Below are 16,063 nucleotides of genomic sequence, written 5' to 3' on the forward strand. Positions count from 1 at the left end.
AGGCCACTCACGGACCACACAAGAACATTTGACAAATCTTTGGAAGCCGGTCACCTGTTTAGCAGAATTTGGCGTGTGAATAAGAGGACGGAAGTAGCACAACAAATAAATCTAGCCAGAATTTCTCTGACAATTCTCTCTCAAACTTAAAAAAAAGCAAACAATTAAAAAAAAACATTATCAAGATGATAACATTTAAAAAGAAATATACCCTATGCCAAGATGTCAATGGCCTTTTGATTTACTTCCCACCCGCCCCCCCCCCCGATCCCGACCCCAGGTGTATGTATGGGGTTGGGGGGGCGCGCGCGCGGAGGATTGGATCTTGGGGGGGCTTGGGAAAGCACCCCTGCTCCTCCTGCTTTCTCACAAGCAGTGCTGTAAATAAACTTAACCTTCTCCCTGAAGCTGTCCTCGTCTCCCTTCAGCTGCCAGGTTTCCCGAGGCCTGGGTATCCCAGCCAGCCACTGTTAAAGCAGGTTAAATCAGAGGCTGTCGGCCTCATTACAATATTTAAATTGCCAACCAGCCTCCAGGGAGCGGGTCGGCTACCCACCCCTTGTCCCGCCTCTGTTAAACCTGGAAGTAGGTGGGTTGTGGTCGGATTTAACATCTGACCTGACCCTGATCCACCCGTTTTTTTTAATGTGTTAAAATTCACCCCTCTATTTCTCTCTCCAGAGATCCTGCCTGACCTGCTGAGTATTTCCAGTTTGTACTGTTTTTATTTTGGATTTCCAGCATCTGCAGTACTTTGCTTTTGTTTTGGTGGTAATCATATTGACAGTACCCCAGAAAATTCCTCAAAACCAACATTACACCTTTAACAAACCATTAATTAACACTTTCTGCACCAACAGGAAGAACAGAGAAATCAAAAATATTTGGAAGTTTTACACCTTTATTTCATGATTGGACAAAAGACACGAGTAATAAAGTTAGTAATGGTTACATCATGCTGATCATATACTGTGCACTGTCCTTACAGATTAATTACAGCAGTTTACAATGGTCATGTTCCTGAAAATACACTGTATGGAAACACATAAATAAAACCAGCAATTTTTTTTAAAAAAAGGGCTTGAATATTTTTTACACTAGAGTTAAAACACCAGCAGTAAGACATCAAATAAAAATAAGTGCACAACACAAGGTGTGCGCGGTGAGGTTCACCATAGGATTGGTGAACTTGGCATTTAAGGCATTTCTAAAGCCCCCCTTTCTCACAGACATTTCTGAAGACAAGACACAGCATTTGGAATGTTTCTGCTCATATTCTATTTCTTCAATTCCCAATGTTGAAAAAACACACAAGCTCATTTTAGTGACCCCCCCCCCGTCAAACCCAGTGACCAGCATTTCAGTGTTGTGTGCTCACTGGCAGCGGGCAACAACGATGAGGTAAGCAACTTTATAAGGACAACAGACCACAGACTGCATTCCTCACCAGTCATTGCAAAGGGCCAGAGATAACATTTAAAAAAACCCATAATAAGCAGAAATGAGGGAAAACCTGTAACCTAATGACAGTAGTAGTGACTGAAACCATGATAACTATAAAGTTTAATTACTGGCCTAACAGATGACAATATCACACAGTGAGGACCCATCATCTTTGCATGTGATCTCATTGCCTTTCACAGAAAAACCGTTGGCCAAGGCATGTAATAAAACAACATACTGACTGCAGCGCCGTGGAGGCTCTTGTAAATATCAGAAGAGCATTCCCTCATTCGCTCCATGGCAGTCACCTCTGTTTGTCCACCTTGCAAGGATTTTACTTCGATGGGTGGACACATTCCATTTCCTGGTGATGCAGTGCCTCTTTCTATTCCTAACTGTATTCTTATAGGCTACCTCCTCACAGGCTTATACAATGATATGTATTCGAATGTTACACAATATAAAGAAATTCTGTGAATACACACTAGTTGTTAAGGCTGAATTAAAAAAAAATATCTTCTATGGAAAAAAAAACAATAAAAAAAAATCAGGTGATAGGGCCAGAAATAAAATAATTGACACCACTGAGTAATGCCGATGACAAAAATATCACAATCTGAATCAATGCACATTGCAGAGACCAAATTTTACAGCAGTCTAGACACATTTATGGCCACTCATGCCACTTACAAAATCCTTGGCATACTTCATAGTTCATGAAAGCAAAGCTCATTTCAGCAAACTTTTTCCAACAGCCCTTTGTAATTTTAAATTACCTACTGGGCACAGCCTTACAGCAAGCAAACTCACAACCTGTGCCTATGTGCTTTCCACTGGCCGAGTCTGCAGGTGGAGTACATTACAGCAAGCAGCAGCTAAGGAGAAAATTATATTACGGGGCTGGCTCAGTAGCATGCCACATGTGGTACAAAGCTCTTTGCTTCTTTTTTTGAATGTCATCTCCAACAGGACATCAGTCTTTATCATTTATCTTAAAATTTAGGCATATTTCTCCCAGTCCAAGACCATTAGAAAAAAATGGACCACCAGCAGGCCACATGCAATCTCACAAGTGTTAAGTGAAAGGTTATCAGTTACATATTGGTCCATACTACATACACTATACACAGTGAGCAACACAAGTGGGAGGTTATTTCTGCAGCTGCTAAAGTGTAACACCTACACAGTTTGAGTCTTCACATAAAAAAATATAGACGAATGGGATAGCGAATTCAGGAAATTGTATCAGTTTGATTCCACATCACTGTCTGTTAATGGAATGCAGTAAACGTTTACCTCAGTCTATAGGACCTCAGCACAGAACCACGGGTCATCTCTTATGCACAGGCTGAAGGAACACTGCATGTTTTGGAAAAAAAAAATTTCTTGATAGAGAGGAGCAAGCTGCTCCAATAATGTTAATAGTTAAGAAAGACTGCGTAAGTTGATCTGATCTAAATGATTTTTTTCTCTTTCTGAAACTACGAAATAAAGGTTTATATTTCTTTCCTCAACCAAAAATATGTTAACTCTGATGACTGAAAAGGAGGTTTGTGTTGTGAAATAAAGATTAAAAAAAAATAAAAGCACTTAGCACTATGTGAAAAATCCAGAATAATTTGAAAATGTGTCACTTTGATTTTGAAGAATTGAAAGTGGACGTGTTTTTTTTAAAAAGGAGATATTCGTCTCTTTGCATCTAGTTTGTATGTCTTTCTTGTCTAATGATTTCTCATCTTCTATGGCAGGGATACAGCATTTTCCCAAAACACCACTAGTGTTGGCTAGTTCAGTCTTGTAATATATCTGATCCTTGAAAAAGTACATAATCAAACATAAACAACACCAATTGTTAAAAGCACAGGAACAAAGAGACTGGAGCTTTATTGTGTACGATAATTTGATGCAACGGGTCACATCTGCGTAAATACATTAGTCATGTTCAGTCTGCAGGTAGCAAACTCTATAGCATTGCCATAAATAAGAGCCTAACCACTAGTTTTTAGATTGTGAAGCAAAATGATTCAAAGAAGGCAGCAGGTAACACCAGCACCAAATTTCACAGGTTCAAGTATGACTGAATTAACTGTGTACAGTGTAATTGTAGCCTAGGACATTTTGATCGTTTGGTTCGCTTGTGAGATCAGCTTGATATACTGCAACAAAACATTTTCAATATAAAAAGCAATAAAAGTATACAAAAATAGAAAATAATTACAGCAATAGGCATGGCCTGTTCATTATTTGGCTGGACAGTGTAATATTGTGGGATTATTCAAGGCGTCTTCTACTAGCTGGAGTTCCTGACGATCAATGATTACATCCTTTATGCAGCCTATGAAACCAGTGCTGTAGGCCTTCGGCAATCTGTTTCCAAGTGCCAGCTTCTCAATTCCACCTGGAAAAAGGGGGCAATTATCTGTAAGAACTGTGCACAACATGCTCTATAAAACTAAAAGCTTTGTGTGGATATGAATTGCTAATCCAAGCACTTTTGCTGAAGGCAAGTCATGCTGAATTAATGGGAATCTTACATTACAGGCCAAAGAACTCTTGGTACTAATGACACAGATCAATACAGTTGAATCCCGATTAATGTATAACATAACCAGTGTGTTAAAATGGGTTATGCTTAGCTCAGGATGTCCCTAGACTGCAAGTTTAAAAAACACATTTACTTTGGGAGCCGTAAGAAAACTGTTTGTTCAGCACATTTACAACAGTAATTGTCAATTGCACTTTGAAATTGGCACATCTTCAATCCATGTCAACTCTTTGCACAGGAAACTTCACTGAGCAATTAAGAAAATAAATTTGAGACACTGGTATAGAAAGCTTTAAGGAGAGTTTACGTGGACTATCTTCAAAGAAAAATTCTAAGGTACATTCCTAAAAATTACTGCATTTACTTACATTCGCTGTCATCCCAATTAAGTTAAACCAATGAGTTTAACACACAATTAGTCTTTTATGAAGACTAATATAAAGTAGTCATTGCATATTAAACACAAAGCTAGAGCAAACCAGCCTCTCCCAACCCCAAACAGTAACAATAACTTGTATTTATACAGTGCCTTTAATGTAGTAAAACGTACGATGGTGCTTCACAAAAGATGTAAAACAAAATTTGACACCGAGCCACATAAAGGAGATATTAGGGCAGATGAAAAGAGGGAGGTTTTAAGGAGCTACTTAAAGGAGGAAAGAATCGTCGAGAGGCGGAAAGGTTTAGGGAGGGAATTCCAGAGCTTAGGGCTTTGGCAGCTGACGGCACGGCCACCGATGGTTGAGCGATAAAAATTGGGGATGCTCAAGAGGTCAGGATTAGAGGAACGCAGATATCTCGGGGGTTGTGGGGCTGGAGGAGATTACAGAGATTTATTCACTCTCTCACTCCCTTCTGAACCCTCGAACACACAAATCTTGTCAACTCATTCACATAACCCAAGCATGCTGGGAAGTCTGCCCTTGTTTTTCCTTTTGAACCACAGGATCACTATAATAGGAACTATCTATTCAAAAAAATGGTAGCCTGGGTCCCCATGTGACTTGGTAAATTTATTTAGTGATTAGCTGAAGCAGACATGTTGAAAAGGTCTTTGGTTCAATCTCTGATCTGTGCTGAGTTAACTGATTTCAAGTGAGCACCTCTGACGGGAGGGGTTTTCTACAAGTTGCCTTCAAGATGATTGGTTTGATTAAGGCTAAATGTCTTGCCATCTATTTATTTAGAATGTTTATGCTGGAATTGTAAGTGCCATTTGTGGTCGTTCCAACTTACCAAGCCAGAGTGCTCCATCGGTATCCAGCTGTGTGGCGCCAAAAGGAGAAGACCCGGTTACAGGGGCTTCATTTCCTACCTGGAGAGTCCCATATCTGTGTATTCTGTTGGGTGACCAGAGAGAAGGAGAAAAACACTAATTTTATTGAACTGAAATGATCAAGAATCATTCTCATGACAGACTACTGATATTAACAATATAAACCACTCACTAGTGTGCAAAAGTCCAAATTGGACCATCACACTGGAAATTGTTGATCTCAGCCCTTGGTTATATACCAGCCTAGAAATTAGTGTTCATAATATTAAGGAATGAGCATTTAACACATTCATGTGACATTTCTCTGTCCTTTATTTCAACATATGTGTTAATCCCATTTATTTTAAGTGTCTAGATTTCTCTTGCTACGATATTGGAGAAAGATATGCCATATGGATGCATTGAGTATTCAGCCACTAGAATTGCCAATAGTAATTTCCATAGATTTGTCGACCCTCCCACTCTCATCTTAATCTTCCCCAAAGTACAATTAGCAACAATTCAATCAAAGGCACCATACATGTTATATTTACCTGTTCGCTTTAATCCTAACCCACTGATTTGTGTTGACTGGAATTGTAGACCGGAGTATGACTGGCTTAGATCCGAGGTCGTAGGTCATCTGCACATACCCATCCACTACAGCCAATGCAATGTAGTCAGATTTCTCAGCAATTTTCCCACTCCACAGAATCAGTCCCTGTGTTGCTTCTGTTCTGATGCTCAGTTCGAAGTAATTAACTTGTATAGCTTTTTCACTAAATGGATGAACAAAAATCCATTAAAAAGAGGCACAGAATTTCAAATCTGTATTTAACACAGTGGACGTGCTAAATATTCACTACAAAGTATCACCTTTAGGGCCCACTAACTCCTCCGTCACTGACTCAGTGTAAATTATTATTATTCACTATCAATTCTTAATTTAAATTAAAAATTGCCTTTTCCATCCACCCAGTGACCTAGATTTGCGGCTTTTGGAGTTGTTTAGATGGACTATGTATTGGTGGGATTTAGCCAGATTCAAGAAAGTTGGATATGTGCACTTAATTTTCTGTGCTCAGCTCATTCGCATATCTTCATGTGCAGATTTGAACAGGTGTACAGGATATACTAGTAGTAGGAGCAGAACATTGTGTGTAAGTAAAATTTAAAGGGATGGGTCCAATTAAAGGGAACTGTCACAACCGGGTGACAAAAATGTTGAAAGTCTTTGGAGAGCAACAAAAGGCATTGCTACCTGTTAGCAGCCTTTACCATGGCTGAAGAGAGGCAGGGGACTAAGAGGAGACAGAAAAAAATGAAGGGAATGGAAATATTTGTAGCAAGTGACAGAGCAGTCTTGCATCCAACCTCCTGTTTGATGGCTGATGAAGTGGAAGTACCACTGCATGAGATGGCTGAGAGTACGGTGATCCCCTGTGCACCATACCCTGGATCAGCATTGCAGTATGCCCGTAAGGAGGTGCACCCAAGTTTCAGGCCATGGTTGATCATTAATATCTGCACGTGCCAGCTGTATGCTTCATGGTAGCTGCAGCTATCCTTGCAGCAAATGACAACTCTGCTTCTGCATCTTTGCTGACCCAGATCCCAAGAAAAATGCTCCCCAGGTGATATTCCAGTGCCTGCAAAAATAGTTGGTGGCATCTTTGTAGGCTATACGTCAGCTCTTGATTATCCAGTCATGCCGTCTTTAATGTAGTGCCACTGAAAGCTTGGCATTCTATGATTGGGAAGAATTCAATATTATGGTTCGGCAGGCATTTACATATCATAATAATGCCATTGGGTCTGCTGTCACAGCTTCGTTTGGGATGAGGAGCCTCCACTAGCACCAGCTGTCTACCAAAGTGAGGTACTGGCAAATGGACATAGCAAATCTCTCATGCACCCAAATCTCCACAAATCTTTCTCTTCTTTCAAGCTGGTCAGACAGGGTGATTCCCAGTGGAAAACCCTTTGGCGCCAGTCAACGTTCCCTCTAAGGAGCAGAAGGTCCTGCGCAGGCTGCTCACCAGCTGTAATGCTGGAAAAGATCCCGCACAGCAAATTTAAAGAGACCATGCACTTAAAATAAAAATTAGAGAGGACATTGGTGACACAAGCAGCACGAGGATTGAAAAATAATTTACGCTTGGCACAAAGATTCATGAGAACCCAACTGTGAAGACAATTGAAGAGAAACGGCTAAGAAATTACTGAGTTCTTTCCCTAACCTTAATGCTGCCTAGCAACCCTGGACATCTGCTTCAAATGTTTGGTGTTGTGCACATTAGAATGGCAGGAAATGCTATGTCTGACAAACCCAAAGTTTTTAAATAAAGTACCCATTTGTTTGAGCTGGACACTTCTTCTGCCGTTCGTTTCACCCACTGGAAAATGCAACGTGGTGAAAACGGCCAGAGTTCTGGGGTTTCCACACATTTCCCGCTCCTGGCCATTTGAATACAGTCTAATTTTTGGGTGGCATTCGTAGGAAAATTCAGGCCAAGTTAGTGAACTTAGGAGTGTTAGTAGACCATACTGGTTATTTGCAGGGTCACAGACAAAACTTCCGGAGATACAGAACATTTAAAGACGAAATAGCATCAACCACACCATCATAAGGCCTTTAGGTTAAAGGAACTGCGAGCAAACGTAACTGCTGTACAGCCTGACAAAACTATAATTTGATACGGGTTTAAATATCATAGATTCAAATGTACACCAAATAAGTATGTAAGTGTTTATACAGGAATGGCAGTAATCTGATTTTAAGATTCATCCCAATGTTCACAGTTTAGTGTCGCCAATAGACATATGCTATGAAGTCTCCACTGAAAAGCTGCAGTGTGCTACAGAGTCAACACACACTCTGTTTGCCTATTTGGGGAAGTGTACTCATCCAGGTGGCATCAGACTGCAAGAGCTGCAAGCTAGTTTAACTTGACAGAACACTATATAATCAGCCCTAAAAACTGGTTTTCATCCAGTGAAACCCATTTTTTAGATATAGTTGCTCCCAACTGTCAAATGACTAATGGGAGCAGGGAGGCAGAAGAATAAATATTTGAAATGTTATAAAAAATTATGTGGGGAGAGTTAAAATGGATAACATAGAATAGTTATGTTAAATAGAAAGAAAGAAGAGACAGATTTGCATTTCTATAGCACCTTTCACGAGCATCAGACATCCCAAAGCGCTTTTTGAAGTACTTTTTGAAATGTAGTCACTGTTGTAATATAGGAATGGAGATAAAAAGGGAGAGACAGACAAAGATGAAAAATTTGGACTGGTGATTAAGGCTGATATCAGCAATTTTGAGAAGGGTTTCGACAGGCATTGGGTGAGAAAATCAATTGAGGGATGCAGGTAGTGAACTGTGCATTCTGTTTTTGAACTCTGGGGATGGGCAGGTTGACGGAAATGGTCAATTCCAGTACTATACAGCCTTGTGTTTCTCATAAAACATGACAGGAAACAGAGAGTAATGGTGAACGATTGTTTTTCGGACTGGAGGAAGGTATACAGTGGTGTTCCCCAGGGGGCGGTTCTAAGAACACTGCTTTTCTTGATGTATGTTAATGCCTTGGATGTAGGTGTATAGAGCACAATTTCAAAATTTGCAGATGACACAAAACTTGGAAGTATAGTGAACAGTGAGGAGGATAGTGATAAACTTCAAGAGGACATAGACAGGCTGGTGGAATGGGTGGACACGTGGCAGATGAAATTTAACGCAGAAAAGTGCAAAGTGATACATTTTGGTCGAAAGAATGAGGAGAGGAAATATAAACTAAAAAGTACAATCCTAAAGGAGGTACATGAACAAAGAGATCTGCGGGTATATGTGCACAAATCGTTGAAGGTGGCAGGGCAAGTGGAGAAAACAGTTAAAAAAGTTTATGGGATCCTGGGCTTCAAGAATAGAGGTATAGAGTACAAAAGCGTGGAAATTATGATGAACGTGTATAAAATACTGGTTTGACCTCAACTGGAGTATTGTGTCCAATTCTGGGCACCACACTTTAGGAAGGATGTGAAGGCCTAATGGAGAGTGCAGAAAAGATTTACGAGAATGATTCCAGAGATGAGGGACTTCAGTTACGTGGATAGACTGCAGAAGCTGGGGTTGTTCTCCTTAGAGCAGAGAAGATTGAGAGGAGATTTGAGTATATAGAGAGAAACTATTCCCATTGCAGAAGGTCAACAACCAGGGGACACGGATTTAAGGTGATTGGCAAAAGAACCAAAGACGACATTAAAAAAAACATTTTTACGCAGCGAGTGGTTATGATCTGGAATGCACTGCCTGAGAGGGTGGTGGAGGCAGACTCAATCGTGGCTTTCAGAAGGAAGTTGGATAAGTATCTGAAAGAAAAACATTTGCAGGGCTGTGAGGAAAAGGAGGGGTAGTGGGACTATCTGAGGTGCTCTTGCAGAGAGCTGGCACGGGCTCGACGGGCCGAATGGCCGCCTTCCGTGCTGTAACCATTCTATGATTCTGTGATAAGGAACAAGACAGTGGGAGATTTAAAAGTGGAGAAATAAAAGAAAGTAGACAGGGAGGGCACATGTAATAACATGGGATACTCCACCAGAAACTGGTGGAAACAGAATACATAATAGTTCTGAAAAGAAAAGTGGACAAATATTTCAAGAAAAATATGAAAGGGTATGGGTAATGAGCTGGCACAAGTTGGATGGATGAATGGCCTCCTTTTGTGCTTTAAAGTTCTATAATTATGAAATGACCCTGTAGCCATTTCTGTTGTGTGAAATTCAGTGTCTCAAGGCATTATCTAAAATAAAACAGTAATTTTAATCATCTGTATATAGAAGCTTGCTGTAAATGCTAACGTGCTCAATGACAGATACTTTTTCAATCGATCCTAACAAATGTATATTATCTGGGTTGCTTTTTTTGTGGGAAGGGGTTATGGGGAGGAAGGAGAAGATTTGTGCATTCTTGTCTGGTCGAAGAAGAAGAACTTGCATTTATATAGTGCCTTTGACATCTTCAGAACGTCCCAAGGCGTTTCATAGCCAATGCATTACTTTTGACATGTAGCCACTTTTGTAATGTCAGCAAAGCATTAAATTAGGCAAATCTTGATAATTATTTAACAGAGTGACAAATTCCTAACCTGGTAGTAATTGTGTGAATATCTGGGGAATTCACCAGATAGTATAGATTTATATATCTATTTCAGACAGGCTGGAAAATTCCGTTGTACAACAAATTCAAGTTAGCTCTCATTTTCTTTTTAATTAGACCCAAGACATTGCGACGAAAGCCACCACATACAGGAGGACAGCCACATACAAAAGCAGTGAATGTAAGCATGGTGAAGACTCACCTTTGTTCCGAGGGATAGTCCATGAATTCAGGACTTAGGGGGCAGAAAGAAAAATGTATGCATGCAGTAAGTAGCAGTGAAGATTTTTTAATTGCTGAATCATTCAGGGAAAGCTAAAGAGCACTATTTGTAAAAAGCCAGGTTTTACCTAAACTAACCAATACATGTAAACTCTAAATTAAAAATTTGAAAGCACCAAGAATGGAAACATTGGAACTTGTTTCTTAAATGAACACACTTCAGATGGAATGTTGATCTTAATTTTGCGTACCAATAGCAAAAATCATGAAATTCTAATGTAAATGTAAAAGATAAAGCTAAAGAACATTTACAGTAAAGTGTTGGAGCAGTAACATGGTGCACTGCTGATGGGATACAGGGTTCATCTGCCGCCTGCACTCCAGCAAGCAGCTCACAGTGGCATTAAAGAATGTATGGGAATAGGCTATCTGCAAACCTGTCTCATCCACAGATGGTATGTGCAGACCCATGGAAGGACAAAAATAGCTAATAAAATGAAAGGAAATTGAGCATCAATTTTTTTTTTAAAAAGGCAACAAAAAAACTCTTAAAAGAAGTTGAATTATCATTCAGGGCCCCATCCCGGTTTGATCCCCATGAATTGTCAATTTTCTGATCTCTAAAATGAACAAGTAGAAAGGGACAGTAGAAATCTTAATGTAAAAAAATTGAAAACAAGGTAGCCTCCTCTAATGGCTCAGTGCTGAGTTAGCTGATCTGACATGGGGTGGCAGCAGGGATGCTACAATTGGCCTTGTCTTTCTCGAGCTGGGGGTGGCGCGGAAACAAAGCAGCCATGGGTTTGCTGCCCTTGATCACTTTTCAGTAACCCCATTTGTAAAGTGGACATTGAGCAAGGGTTGGATTGAGCAGAGTCATGTGGCCTCCCCAGTCAAACAGCCTGTCAGCTCATCTGTCGAGGCTGAGACATGAAGAATTTGTAGAACTGTACTATAGCACATGAAAGCACCAGGGAGAAAATGTGGGGGAGGACAGAGAATAAAAACTGGAGTAACCATAACTAAAGACCAGAATAATACTGCTTAATCAAAAATCTAAACCAGTTCTAACTAAAATAAGCAGAGGTAAAAATTAGATCCTGATTGATCAAAAATGCTTCCAGAATGCATCCTCTGAGGCAGCACAATATATCATTTTGATATATAATATCAATATTTAATTATATATCTTAGCAGATTTGCACTATTATGTGGAGGGTCACTGATACAGCACACATAATGATATACAATTGTACCACAGTGGCATTGGGAATGGAGGACTTTTGAGCTCATCATGTTGAAGGATGACTGATGGAGCACTTTTCATTTTTGCACTCAGTGATGGCATCAAGCTCTCCCGCAGGATAGACAGGATAGTGATAATTATCCATTACACGTTTCATTAGCTCTGGAAACAATACACAAAGAGATAGATACTTACCTCAAAGCAACATTTTATTACATAGATATCTGTTGTGAATCGCTGGTTATAATGTATTGTGGGGACGGGGATGGGCAATCATGCACTACTCATTTTTAAAAATTAATTCTCAGGATGTGGGCGTCGCTACAAGGCCAACATTTATTGCCCATCCCTAGTTGCCCTTGAGATGGTGGTGGTGATCCGCCTTCTTGAACCGCTACAGTGCTGTTAGGTACAGGATTTTGACCCAGCGACGACGAAGGAATGGCAATATATTTCCAAGTATGGATGGTGCGTATCTGGGATTGGAACCTGGAGGTGATGGTGTTCCTATTGCATCTACTAGGTGTTGGAGGTCGCAGTTTCGGGAGGTGCTGAATAGGGCCCAAATGAACTAAAAGCTGCTGTGCTGTATAGAGCTAGTCTCTGGTTTAAAGTAAATCCTAATCTAACCTCACTGGTTTTAAATTAGACATACGGGAGTAGAGTTTTCGCGAGGTTGTGCTGCTATTTCCAGCGAAATTTGCCCAAAATTGGCCAAACCAGCGCAAAAGATTGAGGAATATCAAACGCAAATCGAGTTCAGCGCGAATCAAGTTTCTGTGATCTTTTACACCTGTTTAAAAATTATCGCGCTGGAAGCGGCCCTGTCCACAAAACTGACCACGCCCTCAGATCGAACAAATCACCAATGTGGGTTTCCGCTAATTGCACCGTTTGCGGGCATTCGAGGAGGCTCTTAAAATTAAGCTTTTTTTAAGGCAAAATGGCACCTTTTTGAAATCTTTTAAATATTCAAAAATATTTAATTTACTAAGAAACTGACTACTGTGCACCAATGAAACTAGTAAATGGTTCTGTACAGTATTCAATTATTTAAAATCGGTTTACTCACAGGTAGTGGAGGATACACTCTTATTAAAAGTGCTGATTTTTTTTGTGATAAACCCATTTCAGCTGCATTAGGTGCACCAGGTTACCACTCTTAAATATATCAAGGAATATTTTATAATGCAAAAGAAAAATTACATTCTAAGATGCTGCCCGATTGTGGTGGTTCATGAAAGATTTTACGTTATGCCAGTGAGTTTGAGCGGAAACTTAAGCAAAAAATTCAATTCCAAAAACGAACCCAATTTTGAGCGCAATTTGCGCCCAAAGTGGAAACTAACCCTGTAAAATATATGTACTACCTTTGTAAAATATATTAAATAAAATAGTCTTCAAAAGCCTGGGTACACATTCTTAAATGTGTTGTTAATGAGGAAATAACTTCCCATTGTCAAATAAATGTTATAATATTCATGCAGGATCTGGTGATCCCATATTTTAATTGACTGCATTGATATCCTGATCAGACTCATGACATGATCCAGGCATTCTTATGTGGACCTTATCCTCCATTCTCTTATTGTAACCACCTGTCCAAGTACCTTCCTTGATATGAACGTGTGAGAGGAAGATAAGAAGGGTTAAGATTCCATTGGAGAAAGAGTACATTTTAATCCGCTTCCCTTTTGTTTTATTCTTTATGAAGTGAAAACATTACCAGATCATTTTATAAGTGTCACATCCAACACTTGCTAATGATACATGCTCCATCTGCTTCTACTGTACTATAGGAGAAGCAAAGTATTATTGTACTATAATAACTGTCTTTGCTACTGCCTATGCAAACCAAAATCAAATGTCCCTAAGCAAAATCAATATTGTAAAAAGTGCTGGCACCCTAAGGCTTGGCTTTTAATATTTTCCATTTACAGTACATTGTTCCCTTCTTATTCAACCCAAACCATCATAAACTGATCAGGAAATGTGAGGAATAAAAACAGGTGTTGTTGGGAAAATAGCAGGTTCATCAACAACTGAAGACAAAGAATCTGAACCATTAACCTGTCTTCTCTTTTCAGATGCTGATGAACCTTCCAAAATGTTCTGCTTTTGTTTCAGACTTCCAGCATTTGTATCTTATTGTTTTTTTCTCCAACAATGTGAAAGTCTGGAATGAGACCCATGACATCAGTAAAAAGCCCACTAAAAGAAGGAACACAACATAAATTGTATAAAAAAACAATGAAGGTACATATTTAGGAATCTATCCAGTTGTAGATACTTATTTAGTGTGTTGGCACCAATATGCTGCATGAGAAAGCAAAAAAATAGCACTTGAACCAGCACACATTAATGTGTGTGCGATGCTCTTAATTCATCACGTCAAATCTCTCCCACCATTACCACTGTCAGAGACAGACCTACTACACTAATCCTTCAACCCATTCTGATGCACTCTTCAGACACAATTTAATTTTGTAAGACAAAATCTATAATTGCACTACTGAACACAGTGCAAGTGGACATTGTATGAAAATTTCAACACACCCACCACAGGAACTCACAAAAAGAACATTCTAACTATTAAGCAAGCACTGATAGAGAATCTTTCGGAAGTCATTCAGGTAGCAGTCTAAACATGCTGCATGTCTGCCGTCTGTACAAATGGCACAGTGAACAATTCGTTCTCAAATGACTAAAGGCTTTGGTGTAACTATTTGTTCCTCCCCGTCCCCTGTCTCTCCCTAAATAAAAATAGTTGGTCTAAGATTGGTAAAAAGTATTTTTAGTTTCATTGAATCCTTGGAATGCAAGTCTTCCTCCATGTTGCTTTTCACACTGTTTGCTGTAGCTATTTTCAGTGCAGCCTCCATCAGTGTTTTCTGTGGAGAGCTTTAAGACTCTTTTTGATCACTATCAATATATATGTTCCCAATTCTTCAGTAGTTTTACAACCTTTCAATCAAAATCACACAAATAATTTTCTTAAAACAATTCATAATTTTATAAAGATTTTTCTCTGACAATAAACTGCCTTCTTTGCTGTAAGGGGATGAGACACCACTCAAATAAAATAACGAGAAAGCCAGCAGTAAATGCCCTGAATATACATGCAGGTCAGACAGCATCTGTTAATGATTCAGGTGTATACTCATCACCAAAGCAGTTCTGACGTAGGATATACACCTGAAACATTAACTTGTCATCTCTCTTTACAGTTGCTGAGTGACCTGTTGTTTATTCCCGGCAGAGATGATGATCAGTTTTCAGCTTCTACTCTTTGGATGCCTGAACTAAGATGAGTCAAATGGCCTTCCTCGTTTTATCTTGTGAAAGGAACGAAACATGTGTGAGCATGTAGCTGCATTCAAAGCTCTCAAAATATAATACAGCATTTCCCACTTCCTGCTTTGAATGGCTGATTAACTCCAGATGAATGGATAACTAACAGCAAATTGATGTGGTGCTCCAGTATATGCACTCATGGGAAATAAACATATGTTTGGTGAAAAAGTAATTTGTCAGCCCTGGTGAGAAGTATGTTACAGAATTTCTGCCTTTTGAGGTGAACGATGTACATGTAACCCAAATAATGCTCATTTTCACCCTGAATCCAGTGTCAAATGACAAGCAATCATTTGCATAGCATCATTTACTGAGGTGTCAGCTTAGAGAGTGTAGATAGCACCATAGTGAGGGAGAACTGAAGGAGAATTTCAAACGGGGATAAATTCGGTAACACTTGCGACTTTGCGCCAGGTGCAGAAGTCTCGCCTCTTGCGAGAAATTGGAATTACCACCCTCGAAAGAAGTGGAGCGCTAAATCAAGCACTCCACTTTCTTTCTGAGGCGGTAGCAAGGCAGAAGCCTCGGGAGTGGGGTGCAGCGCTACGCACTGGGCCGCATAGGAGGGGCTCTTCCCTTATGAAAGAGATGGGCCCAAGCTGCATACTCTGCAGCCAAAAAATGGTCCCGCTCTGGGGGAGCGAGGGTACCGTGCCGATACTCAAACAGTGTGCTGGGCTGACTGTTCGCGGCATGGACCACGCGTTCAAAGCGGCAATGGGGGCGCACAAAAAAAAATCCCCAATTTTTTTTTAACCACAGCACACCTCCCCTTTAACTTTCGGTCTGACAGCAGCCTCCCCCCTGGTATACATTCCCTGAAGCTGTCGCTGTCA

General features: G+C 40.0%; 1 protein-coding gene across 3 annotated transcripts in view; it reads right to left on the minus strand.

The window, feature by feature from the left end:
* Window positions 1-883: 883 nt before the first annotated feature.
* The window catches only part of agrn (agrin), a 552,899-nt gene continuing 537,719 nt past the window's right edge, over window positions 884-16,063 (minus strand). For all 3 annotated transcript variants that reach the window (XM_070860482.1, XM_070860480.1, XM_070860483.1), the window contains 3 exons: window positions 5,798-6,022; window positions 5,225-5,328; window positions 884-3,841 (listed from right to left, as the gene is read on the minus strand). In XM_070860482.1, the coding sequence (XP_070716583.1) occupies window positions 3,684-3,841; window positions 5,225-5,328; window positions 5,798-6,022 (487 nt within the window). In that variant the 3' untranslated portion in view covers window positions 884-3,683. The remainder of the gene's footprint in view (window positions 3,842-5,224; window positions 5,329-5,797; window positions 6,023-16,063) is intronic.

The sequence above is a fragment of the Pristiophorus japonicus genome, chromosome 18, assembly GCF_044704955.1.
Source record: "Pristiophorus japonicus isolate sPriJap1 chromosome 18, sPriJap1.hap1, whole genome shotgun sequence".
Classification (NCBI taxonomy): Eukaryota; Metazoa; Chordata; class Chondrichthyes; family Pristiophoridae; genus Pristiophorus; species Pristiophorus japonicus.